The 13,130-nt window shown below is 41.5% G+C and overlaps 2 protein-coding genes across 2 annotated transcripts; one reads left to right on the top strand and one right to left on the bottom strand.

The window, feature by feature from the left end:
- Positions 1–265: 265 nt before the first annotated feature.
- On the bottom strand, positions 266–6,389 carry LOC124863427 (RNA-binding protein with serine-rich domain 1-like). The gene is made up of 7 exons (XM_047357793.1): positions 6,253–6,389; positions 5,470–5,619; positions 5,178–5,357; positions 4,970–5,075; positions 1,214–1,367; positions 976–1,120; positions 266–884 (listed from the first exon to the last, which is right to left on the bottom strand). Coding segments are annotated over exons 1-7 (843 nt in total). The 5' UTR covers positions 6,255–6,389; the 3' UTR covers positions 266–778.
- Positions 6,386–12,382, top strand: LOC124863426. The gene is made up of 4 exons (XM_047357792.1): positions 6,386–6,521; positions 9,227–9,913; positions 10,016–10,129; positions 10,364–12,382. Exons 2-4 carry the CDS (start codon positions 9,269–9,271, stop codon positions 11,312–11,314), a joined length of 1,710 nt encoding a protein of 569 aa, XP_047213748.1. The 5' UTR covers positions 6,386–6,521; positions 9,227–9,268; the 3' UTR covers positions 11,315–12,382.
- The last annotated feature ends 748 nt before the right edge of the window (positions 12,383–13,130 follow it).

The following is a 13,130-nucleotide window of genomic DNA, read 5'->3' as shown; positions in this document are numbered from 1 at the left end:
ATGTGGAAAAGGGGAATGAATAATTTTTCAAGCCACTAACTCTGGAGGAATTTGAAGTTCTATCTTAAAAATAATTTTTGATTATTTTACAGAAAATGGATTGATGAATGGTCTGGAAAGCAACCTTCTTCCAATACCTATCCAGACCACACTTTCTAGAACTGAGTAGAGACCCTGTATTAAGTGCTAACAGGTTCTACAAACGTAAAAGGCGACATCTAGTGGGTGCTAAGCCAAGAAGTTCAAGAAAATAAGCAATTCAGAATTGTTGAAGGTTCTGCACTTTATTTTTCACAATGTCTAAAAACTCAATACAAGGTAAAAAGACATCACATTTCAAACAAAACATTGGCAGATGTCTGTGGAGACAAAAAATGAGGGCCAACTTTCCAGAATAATCTTAGACCAAAATATGACAAAAAGACAGAAAAGCACCCCTGCTCTTACCATGTAGAGCAGGGGTCTCCAAGTCCTCTCCTGGAGAGCCATGGCCCTGCAACTTATAGATGCATCCCTGTGTAGACAGCTGAATTACCTCTTCAGCATGCCACCAAGTTTGTTAAAGACCTGGCAATGAGCAACTTATTTAATTCGGGTGTAATTGAGCAGGGATGCATCTAAAAGCTACAGGACGGTAGCCGTCGTAGACTGGAGTTGGAGAATCTGGATGTAAAAAGATGGCTACAAACAAGAACATTACTTCCTGTTGAGGTCAACAAGAATGTAATAGTTACAGCTGATCTGGTGTCAGAATCTAGGAAACAATGTGATATCTGAATTATCTGGAGGAGTTGGAGCTTGAGCGAGAGCGGTGGCGTCTGCGACCGGGGGATCTAGAGCGAGAGCGGCGGCGTACAGGGGACCGCCTTCTTGGGGAGCGGGACCTGAAAGGACAAAAAAAATCAGGAGCAGCCATGAAGATTTGATGGTAGTAAACAAAAACTAATTGATATAGAACACTTATAGAGGCGGTACCTTCTCCTCATGCGTGGTGGGCTGCGACGCCACATTGGTGGTGGTGGGGGCATTCTCCGAGGAGGAGGAGACAGCCTACGAGGTGGAAGACGAACCCGCTGAGTCAGCACAGCAGCTGCACTGATTTCCTGTCCATCAATCTGACCTGAACATTTAAGGCCAATCAAAGACATTTATTCATTGAACACAGAGACACAGGTGTATTCTGAAAGAAATGGGCACTGAAACGAACACCAACCTCCGTCCATGTGTTTGAGGGCCTTCGCAGCCTCATCGGCAGTCTCAAACTCCACGTAAGCGTAGCCTTTGGGCAGGTGTGGGTGGAGCCTATCTGCAGGCATGTCAATCATTTTTATTTTCCCATAAGTAGAAAAGATCTCCTGGATATGGTCCTGTTAAACCAAAGAGCAATATCTTCAATTATTTTACTTGATCAGACTGAGAACTTGACTAATTCTTCTATGATTTTACTTCAACCTGAGAGATTATGGGAGTAGTAGTTCTGATCAGCCGAATATAACTTTCTCTCTTTTCTGTTCTTTTACAAAAACAAAAAGGCATATTCTGACAATCTAACTCAGAACATTACTCCCCCAGAATTTAAGCTTTTATTTTATCCTGGCCGTCAGTTCTGTTCAGTTCTTCTGCTCTGTTCAAAATTGGGCTGTCAATGTAAAAAAAAAAAAAAAAAAAAAAAAGAAGTCTGCTGATGGCTGAGAGGGTCATTTCTACTGCAGAAGTGTTGCTGGTTCAAAGATCTCGGGGCACAAATCTCCACACACTACACCAGCGGAGTACAGAACTCAATTTTAAAAAATTTAAAAGGAAATTCAGACCAACAATCTCAGATTGTTTCTTGGCAATTATGGGTTAAAATCTAAGTAAAGTGACTCCAAACGTGGAAATGTCTAATGCCCCTTTTCCACTGGGTCGTTTTAGGTGGGGTGGCGCGGCTCCGCTCCACTCTGTTTCGCTCTACTCGGTACGGTACCAGTTGCGTTTCCATTGACCCACTGATGACTGGAATTATGGCAGCTGAAGCGCTGCCTTCAGATTTAAGTGTAGTGCGCTGTGCTGCTATTAACATTATTCTGTGACATTGTCACATTAAAGTAAAGTAAAATGATAAAAATTGATTAAAAAAAACTGAACATATAAAACGTAAATAAACAAAATACAAATAATGTTTGTATTATTGTATATGCTACAATGTCTTATATATGTTTTCTCATGTATACAATTATCCACTGGGATAATTATCTAGAACAGCCCAGCCAGAACTTGCGGATACACGAACATTTAATTACAATTACTTCTATGTACAAGAAAGTTTGTAACCTTCACAGATTTATAACATTTAATGCATCTGAGATGTGTTAATGTTAAAATAAAGGAAAACAAATAAAATTCAAGGAATTTCCCACCAGTGAAGATGTGTTTTCTATCCTGGAACCTTTTTCAGTAACGAGGACATGTTTCTGGGGCTTGCCCTCTACCCGTTATTTCCACAGCTAGAACCAAGACCAGGTGCAGTTTTACGCAAGAAGGTCTTATATATGGTTTTTCCATGTTTCAAATGAGCCACTGTGATAATTATCTGGACCACATGCCCTTCCAGAACTTACTAAAATAAGGCTCAGGGGTTCTGATGTGAGAGGAGAGACACTGCTGTCTGGATGGCGAAGCTCCAAAATTTGTCTGCAGATGTTACAATTTTGCGCTTTATGAGGAAATTTTTGTCTCATCCATGGCGATAACAAGGACGAGGTCTTTAAAGAACGAGTGAAGTTAGTGTCAAGGTTGGATATTCGTGCTCCGTGGATTCACCGGCGTCTTCCTCCCGTTTGATCCGACGTTGGCAGGCTGATTACGGTTGAGTTCGCTGAAGGACCGTCAGTATATTTCTGAACCAAACATGCGGTGGCATTGTTTTGTGTGTTTTGGGAGAAATGTTTGTATGCCTGAACAGCTGATTTTTTGTGTGATGAGCTGATTTAGGATGTTATTAAATACAACGTTCTGCCTGCATGTAATTCAGAAAGCTAGTAAATAGTAAAACTATATTTCGATTTGACCCGCTCCGGCCATTGTGATCTTTAATATTATTGTATTCGCTCTTGCGTTTAATTAACTTTTCCCTGCACTACCTCAGCGAAAACCTTCTCATTTCTCCTGGTCCTACGGCCAATCAGTGAACAGCAGTCTGTTCACGTCACATGTAGTCCAGACTCAGCCCCAGTCGAACCTGCTCAGGAACAGGAACCAAAAAACTAGGTACCGGTATGGAAAAGACAGTAATATAAACTCTCGCAAAGCAAGCCGAGTGGAGTCAAGTAGGGCCAAATTGAGCCAGAGGAAAAAAAGGTATAAGTGTAACAGATTTTAAATAAACGGCGCCTACAAAGCCACTTGTCCACTGGCTTTATTTAGGCCGGCTCCACTTTACAAGCATTTCCATTACTGTTTTTCCTGTACTGGTACCTGCTGTTTTGGTCCCTTTACATGCAGGTAGGGCATGCTGTATTTAAATACATCAGGTGATCATATCATCATAAAATCAGCTGTTTAGACACACAAACAGTTCCCCCAAAACAAAACCAGCATGAATCAGCGTGCGTGGTTTGAAAATTTACTGATGGCTCGTAAGCGAACCAGCGTGTGCAAGAAGATAGAGCAGAGAGCAGCTGCCCATAATCAGACTGCCTGCATCGGGTCAAACAGGAGGAAGACCCTAGGGAATCCGTTGGGCACCAATATCCAACCCAAAACTAACTTCACCATGGTCGAAAGTTTGCGGTTGTGTTTTTCAAAGTCCTTGTCCTCGTTCACCTACAACAAGGACAGTGGTCATCTCCAGAAGTTCTCTGACGACTCACCCATTATGGGTTGTGAGTCTGAGGGCAACGAGCTAGAGTACGAGCACATTTTCCTATCTGCACCATACCTGTGTGCAAGTTAATTTTTTCACAGTGAGATCAATAAAGTCTATCTTATCTTATTGCCAAGGCTGAGACAAAAACTTCCTCATAAAGCCTAAAGTTGTAACTTCTTCAGGCAAACTTCGGAGCTTTACCAGTCCAGACAGCGGTGTCCCTTCTCTCTGCTTCTCCAGTCACACCCCCCTCACATCAGAACCCCTGAGCCTCATTTATAAGTTCTGAAAGTGGATGTGGTCCAGATAATTATCACAGTGGATCATTTGAAACATAAAAAAACCATATATAAGACCTTCTTGCGTAAAACTGCACCTGGTCTTGGTTCTAGCTGTGGAAATAACGGGTAGAGGGCAAGCCCCAGAAACATGTCCTCGTTACTGAAAAAGGTTCCAGGACAGAAAACACATCTTCACTGGTGGGAAATTCCTTGAATTTCATTTGTTTTCCTTTATTTTAACATTAACACATCTCAGATGCATTAAATGTTATAAATCTGTGAAGGTTACAAACTTTCTCGTACATAGAAGTAATTGTAATTAAATGTTCGTGTATCCACAGTAAAACAAACAAAGTTGAGGCTTTAGTGCACTGTTGTAATCACAAATGGAGCTCTCCTCTCCGTTTTCGTCGGTGCCGTCAGATAAACTTGTTACAATTAGACCTTCTATAAGGTTTAGAGTGACCTTACATAAATAATGATGTACTGGAACACCTTTCCTCTTTTCCGCACTACCTCGACATTGGAAGAGTTTGTTTAAAAATCAAAATTTGGAGTGGCAGTACATAACCACTATGAAATGATCTGAAATCAATGCTTTATTGTTTGACGTCACCATCTTCAATCGCCTTCAGGATTCTGCTTTTGCAGTGAATGGAAATCTAAGTCCTGCGGATCCATGATGCTGAAACAGAAACTCGCAGCATCAGCAGATGCAATTTACTTGAACAATGCCACTTTGGACCCAACGATAGAAATGCACAAAACTGATGGCCAGGGTGAAGTAAGTTTCTAAAGGGAATAAACACATTCCAGGTCATCTTGGAGTCTTTTGACTAACCTTGGTCACATTTCTGGTCAGCCTTCCCAAGTGAACCTTGGTTGGTTTTGGGGTGGGGCTTCGCTTCCTCCGGTCTTTATCCTCTCCCCTCTTCTGTGTTTTCGAGCTGCAAAATCATTTAGCAATAAGTTAAATCCCTTTAAAATGAAACAACTCAAACCAAATTATAAAACACTTATTTGTAGAAAAACTTTGAATGAATTTTTACGGTGAGCGGGAGCGCCGGCGGTTGTCGTGGCGCCTGCGACTGGGGCTCGGGGAGCCTGAGGAGCTGGAGGACGATGATGAACGAGAGCTTGAAGATCCGGATCGACTGGAACCAGAAGAGCTGGATCCACTTGAGGAACCTGAGCTGGAACCCGAACTACTGCTGGATGTTGAGCTCGATCTGGATCAGAAACATGACAACAAAGAAAATTATTTTATTAATTAATATCTTGGGCAGGCACTTCCACTAAAATAAACTATAGACTTTAGAAAGAATGGTTCAGAACGCAAACCTGCTGCTGCTGCTGCTACCAGAGGAAGCACTACGGCGTTTCCTCACTTTCTCCCTCCCCCTTTCCTTGTCTCCTTCCTTGGTACCAGTCTTCTCTTTAACTCTATCTTTTGTTTTCTCATCCTCCTTCCGCTTTGTGGGAGATGGTGCCCTAAATTCATAGAAAAAAACAATGTTAAATTTGTTCTGTTATGCTTAACTCTTAAAAAGTAATGTTTTCCACACCCATACAGTCGTCATTACAAGCTGCAGGTCAGTTCACCCTATCACACATATGTGAAAATACTATAGACGCACCAACAATCAACAAAGGATAATTTCCCCTTGGTTGACAGCTAAAACCTGAAAAAAATTATATTCATTAAATGCACCATAACCAGGCACTACGTTTTTTCAGTTGATAAAAACACAACAGCCAAACAGCTGCAAACCTTTTAGGAAACTGTGGACATTAAAACAAACGAAATTTTTTTCATCCCCTGTGTCTATCGACTTCAAAAGTACAAACGATTGATTCAATTTAAACATTATGATTTATATTAGCAGATATTATCATAACCGTGTTAGAAATTAGGCCCACATTTATCGTCGTTCTGGTTATCGGATAAAACAGGCCGCCATTGAATTCCCTTCACCCCCCTGCTGAAAACAAGATGCCGCACAGCTCTTCTTATAACGTAGATACAACTTTATATGAAGCGTTAAATGTTTCAGGGTTGATTAAATATAACTTATATTCGAAATTTTTTTTTTAAATTTAAATCCAAGAAACGCTTTAGCTTACATTTCTTTTTCGGACCAGGAGGCTTCGCTTGAACCACTCGCGGCCTGGAAGGACGTCGCTGACTGATGACGACACCGGAAATTGCGCGGCTGCTTGAGCGCCACTTATAATCATTTGTTTATTTGACGCTATTTGACGGTTTACGCGTTTGCGTATGAGAAACGGCTGTAGAAAAACATCAAAATCGTGTCTCTTGTGTACATGAAATCACCCTTTTTTTTATGTGAAAATCCGACCGAGCTTCCTTATTTTCCAGAGGATTCCGCAGGGTGAGCGCTGCACTTTATTTTGGCTGTTGTTGTTAGCTAGCACAGCTAATCTCTAGGAGTTTCCTGCACTTGGGAATTACCTTCCAACAGCCCTGTATAGGCATGCACTTGTAAAACAGATAGGATAAAATTGGCGTATTGTCAGTAGTTTATTACATGTTATTACAATAACAGCAATATACTTGTGCTGTAAAGTCTCCTTTATTTTGAATCTATAGTTGATCAGTCTGAATTTAGAGATATATAAACAACACAATAGTTTGATTTTTTTGTTGTTGTTCTCATTTAGTGTACCTTGTAAAGTTTTAAAACCACTTAAACATTTTCACTTTTTGTCATGTTAAAAGCACAATCTTAAATCCATCTTTGTTTTAATTCATTCCACTGTATCTCTGTATTTTTATAGTCGTCTTGTTAGAAGGTGAAACTCCAACCCAGTCTAACAGGTTTTCTTCCAGTATTGGCCCGTGTTTCGCTCTACCCATCTTCCAGAAATACCCAAGCATTCTGTTTTTCTTTAATTCGTACTCGTACTCGTCGTCTTCCACTTTATCCGGGACCGGGTCGCGGGGGCAGCAGATTCAGCAGAGACGCCCAGACGTCCCTCTCCCCAGACACCTCCTCCAGCTCCTCGGGGAGAGCCCAAGGCGTTCCCAGGCCAGCTGAGAGACATAGTCCCTCCAGCGTGTCCTGGGCCGTCCCCTGGGCCTGGAACACCTCCCGAGGAAGGCGTCCAGGAGGCATCCGGTATAGATGCCCGAGCCACCTCAACTGGCTACTCTCGATGTGGAGGAGCAGCGGCTCTACTCCGAGCCCCTCCCGAATGGCCGAGCTCCTCACCCTATCTCTAAGGGAGTGTCCGGCCACCCTACGGAGGAAGCTCATTTCAGTCGCTTGTATCCGGGATCTCGTTCTTTCGGTCATGACCCAAAGTTCATGGCCATAGGTGAGGGTAGGAACGTAGACCGACCGGTGCTTTTTCTTTAATTAGTTGGTACAAATAGGAGAGTACTACTAAAGGTAATAAAGACTTTTCTGCAAAACAACCAGGACACCTCCTTCCAGATATTTGCTGTGTCTGTGACAAACTGGAAGCAGAACTTCTTAAGGCTTCTTTTCAGCAATGGCTTTCTTCTGACCCCCTATTCCATAAAGACCAAATTTATAGAGTCCACGACTAATAGTTGCCTTTCAACAGATTATTCCACCTGAGCTGTGGATCTCTGCAACTCCTCCAGAGTTACTACAGGCCTTTTGACTACTTCTCTAATTAATGTCTTTTTTTGCCCAGCGTGTCACTTTAGGTGGACGGTCATGTTTTTGGTAGGTTTGCTGTTGTGCCATCCCCTTTCCATTTTAAAATGATGGATTGAGCGGTGCACTTTGTAATGTTCTAGGGTTAGGATATTAACTCTAACCCTCCTTTAAACCTCTCCATTGCTTTATCCTTGACTGTTCTCTAACATTCTCTAACAACAGTCTCTAGTTTGTGCTGCACTTCACACACCAGATTCTTATAAAATACATCACAATTTCTGGCTTTAATGTGACAAAATACAAAGGAGCTGTGAATTTTACAAGGCACCTTATCCATGAAAAATTATAACTGGCAGGAGAGTGTACATGTTGATTAAATACAATGTAAAGAAAATTAAAAAACAGTTAAGTTAATCTATTGCCCACATATGTGGACATTTAAATAGGTAACTATTCTTGCATATCATTAGCCTCATTAGGAAGGTGAATGTTGAATCACACTGTCTTCTGCTTTTTTTGTGTCTGTAATTACTATAAATCTGTTTTTAAAGGTTATATTATAAAACCTCAACACATACTGTTTGGTTTATGCCTGGATCTTGTTATGTCAGTGAAAGGAGTTTCTGAATATATCTCAGCTCAAGAGCAAAAGCGTGACGAGTACCTTTTTTGGGGGGAAGCTGATTAATGTTTAATTGGTTTCCTATTTGCTGTAAAGATTACAAAGCAGAGAAGAGGAAGAAGTTGGAAGACATGTTAAGCATTGGTTTAGTTTAATTTTTCTCTGACTTTATTTATTTAGCACAATTAAATATCAAAAATGCAAAACATATCATACAAACAAATACAGTGAAGGGCTGGATGCAAATCCCAGAGCTGATTTGAATCCTATTTAGATAGTACCAGAGATTTCCTAAAATCGTTACCACAATAAAACAGGCCTATGAGATGAGGATATAACCAGCTAAGATCGGACAACTAAACTTTTGACTAGCATTACATCGATCAATGAGTAGCAGGCACCCCTCCTAAAATAACCTTATGTTGACCTTTTTAAGGTAATCAGCCCCCTGTGATGTTTGTACTAGAAGACTATTTTATATTAAACATTTAACAGAAGAACTAGTTATAGCAGTTATCCACACAGGAAGTTTTCTGATCCTACTACGATTAAGTGGTTGGTTTTACTTAAAAATTTTTTTTATCAGTATAACATAACCAGCCATAAATACAGTAAAGACCAAAATTATTCATACCCCTGAAACCACCACAAACAGATGCACATCCAAAGCAACAGGCAAACTTCAAAAACATCACAGGACTTGATATTCCTCAAAAAGCACTTTGATTGTTTTAGATGCACTTACAGTAAATACACTGCAAGTTAACAGCATTAGAGCAGCTCAGCAAACATTAGCTGTTACTAATTTATTTTCTGAATCCTGCAGTGATTGCCGTCTGCACCGGGAGTTTATCTATATTGAAAGAGCATGGGCCGACTGGATGATGCTGCCAAACACAAAGTGGTGGAGCTGCGGAAGGCTGGTCTCAGTTTCCGCAAAATCAAAGCTGTTCTGGAGCTGGAGGACATCAAGGTGTCTGCTCAAGCCATCTACCTGTACCTGAGGGAGTTCCAGGGGAGGCCACCAGGGAGGGTAAGACCACTGGAGGCCAGAGGTAGCACATTGGCACCACAGGCTCAGGCTCAAGCTGCAGCAATTCAGGAGAGGTGGAGCAATGTTCACCTTCAGAACCTGAGACGGGACGGGCCTCATAGTGCCGAGTATGCAGCTCCTACTGACTGCTCCAAACAGGTATCCACAAATTCAGAGGTTAATGTAAATTCCTCTGGATCTGGGGAGACCAGCGGTAGCAGCAGGCTGGAGCAGCAACCTGGAGAAAATAAGGAAGAAAACGACATCCAGATTGTTAGTGTCACTTCACTTGCACAGTGTGGCCTGCAAAGGGGGACCCAACCAGCTGTAACAAGAGCAGAAACTGGTACAAACATGTCTTCCATGTTAACTGCTTCTGGAGCATTTATGAGAAGGAGAGTTACACCTTCTCCAGCCACCAGTTCGATTTTGGCAGCTCGAAAACGACTTCTGGACAGAGCGTTGTCACATAAGACAAAGGTACCTACAGAGTTTTCTCAGCTGTAAATTGTTGTTTGATTGTTTTAAAGTTGTATAAATTGTTAAACGTTCTTCTGTTTTCTATATAATGTTATTCCACAGTCATTCCACCAGGTGGCAGCGTTGTTAAGGAGAGATCAGACTGGTGTTCAAAGTTCAGATTTGAGCAGTGCTCTACCACAGCAGCCTGCAACCTATGATCTGACCACTGAAAAGGTGAGAAATGGCTAAAAACCAATGCACTTCCTGCTCCTGTATATGATGTTTTCTTGGGAGCAGTATTTGTATATTTTTTTTTTATCTAGAACCTGTTTTATCTGGAAAATATGGTCAAATTATATCAATACAATAGCATCATCCAGCAGAGAAGTAGCAGTACATTGATAAATGCAAGTCTGAACAGTCTTTTTTAAGATTGCACCATTTAACATAATGTTTTTATTGTTTTAGACTGTTATTGAGGGGCAGCCTGGGGGTAATGGTTCCCCTCAGCGCTTTGCTCCACAAAGATCAGGACAGAGCCTCCGCACCCCTCATCCTCCTCCACGTGTTGGGATACGCCTTCCTAATCGTCCACCGGCACCGTTGGCATCCTCAGCTCCAGGGACTGTTCTTCGTCTGCAGTCTCCCAGGAGTCAAGGCGCCACCACTCGCAGCGAAGGGAATCCAAATCCACCACAAGCAGTCCAGGATACTAGAGGAAGGGGTAGTTTGCAGGACCAGATTCAGATCCTTGGCTCTGAGGTGCGCAGCCTGGGCCTTGCAGTGAAGATGCTGGTGGACCAGCAGTGCCGTCTGGAAAGGGAGCAGTCGCAGCAGACACAGATTCAGAAGCAGATCCTCAGCACTCTCCAAACATTTGCCTCTAAAACAGGACTCTGTAGCAGAACTCCGCAGCGGCTCAACAAAACTCCCTCCCCATCCTCTTTGCCAACAGCCTCTGCCACTACCTCTTTTGGCCAAGACACGTACACTTTTAGCCAAGGCACGTTCTCTCAGTGCAGCCAGACTCAGCCAGGCTATAACTCCTTAGAGAGATTAGAAAATGTAGAGGCCTTTAAGGTTCCAGGAATGAGCCCTACAAGCATAAATGGGTTTCCACCGTGTAGCAACGCAGAAAGCCTTAATCTTACTCACACTCCCTCTCAGACACAAACATATCCAGCTGCATACCCACAGCAAACAGGTCAAGCACTCATGCCACCTTACACACAGTCGTACGTCTCCACATACAACCAGACACACACTCAGGCCTTCAGAACACCAGAAACTAAAACATCAGATTTTTCCAGCAGCTGTTCTGTGAGGACGTTCACAGACTGCAGCGGATCTACCCAGCAGGTCATGAACTCTCCTTCACACGACCAGCCACTCAGTAGCATCAAGGTGGAAGGACCTTAGATTCCAGTGTTTAGTCCTCCGAAGAACTAGAACTTGTTTCTCTTTTAAGTTACTGCATCATTGTTGTGTAAGGTACATATAAGGTACATTTTAAGGTATAATTATAGAGAAGAAGCTGTTTTTAATTTATTTATTTCTGAGGTAAATTATCCAGCAACACATACAGCAATATCTCAACAGAGATGAAAGGTTTTTCTTACACCCCTCTGATTTATTTTGACCCCAATTTAAAGCAAATCATAATTAGTTGCTTTTTATTGACACACTTTGTATGTTTTTATTTTTATTTTGTCTTGCATCCCCAGGAAATGCGACACAAATTATAAATTTTCATAACTCTGAACCGTTTCAACAAATAAGCAGATTTCGATCCAGAACGTGTAATTATTTCACAATGTAAGGTATTTCAGTAATGTTTCAGGAATGTTCACTGCCAAACACTTGGAAGAAGCAATTGCTCCAAAAGAAACTTTAAAAAAGCCAGATTACAGTTTTCAAATGCAATCAAGGACATAGACAAAGGCAGCATACAAATCTGACTCTGTTATACCCGTTCTGTCTGGAAGAATGGACCATAGGTCAAGCAAACCATTGTAAGAAGCACAGTTTTTTTTAGCTAATCCTATTTGTATATTATTATCTTTAGGAATCACAAAGTTACAGTTTTGTAATTCTGAGTGCCGTGTGATCTGAATTAAAGACACTGTTTGTTGTTATAAAACTACATGGAGACATGCTAACACACAACCAGTCAGGCAAGACAGTAATCACAGATTGAGTTCAATTTGCTTGCTTGTTTTTTTCCAATAATCACGTGCTTTATGTTGTGTAACACTGAAGCTCCTATTTTTGTGATAAGCGCCTAATACATTCAGTGAGCATTTGATTAGTTGTAACTTGATGTCAGTTGGTTAAAATCTCTCACAGGACAACAAGTTCGCAATGAGGTCAATAAACAATCCATGAACCTAGTAGGTTATGCAGGAGCATCTGGTTTCGGATCCAGTTTATCCTCTTCAAATACAGAAGGCAAAACAAAATAAAAAGTAGAAGGATGTTATTAAGCTCCACCGTGGCCTGACTTGCTTTCTCAAGAGGTGATTTTTATCTTGCCTAACACAAACAAGGGAAAGTATGGAACATGCTGTGATTTGACTCTCATTTTCACTTAAATTATACAGTGCAGGAGGAGAATAAAAATTAAGTTACAAAATTATGTCAATTATGTGCCAGTAGCTGAGCCGTAACATTTAACTGTCTTTAGTCTGTGCCACCTCTGATGAAGAGAAGTGAATCAAAAAACAATTAAATAAAATCTCCAGCTCTCTTCTTCGCTTGCAAAGGAAGGCACACAGCTTCTGGGGCTTTGGGGAGAGGGTGAAGCCTACAGCAGGAGTTAGATCTAGCTGATCTTTGGAAGTACCAGGTGAGAGGTGAAACAAAAGCACCAAAGGAGGGAGGTGAAGAAGATAATTCTGGCCAAACTCTCTCCAGGGCACATTCTGCGACCTGAAATAAAGTGTAAAACAATCGCAGAAATGGGTTATTTATCTAGGTTGCAAGCTCTTGTAGCAACAAGTCCGGGTTTGAGGACATGCTTGTGTCTTCATTGCTGGAAATTTCTGTCTCTAGAGCCAACAAAATCACGAAGCTTAATCCTGCTTGTAAAACATTTATTCAACTATAAAGAAAGTGTTGCGAAGTACCTGGAGAAAAAGGCAAGAAAGCTTCTCTCCTGATGAATTTGTCCTGTCTAGAAAATGTGAAGTGTTGAAACCGTAAGGATTCTTCTCTTTGCTTTTGTCATACAAAACAG

The sequence above is a fragment of the Girardinichthys multiradiatus genome, chromosome X (assembly GCF_021462225.1).
Source record: "Girardinichthys multiradiatus isolate DD_20200921_A chromosome X, DD_fGirMul_XY1, whole genome shotgun sequence".
NCBI lineage: Eukaryota > Metazoa > Chordata > Actinopteri > Cyprinodontiformes > Goodeidae > Girardinichthys > Girardinichthys multiradiatus.
The sequence above is the reverse complement of the archived record's forward strand: the minus strand, read 5'-3'. Positions and strand labels throughout refer to the sequence as shown.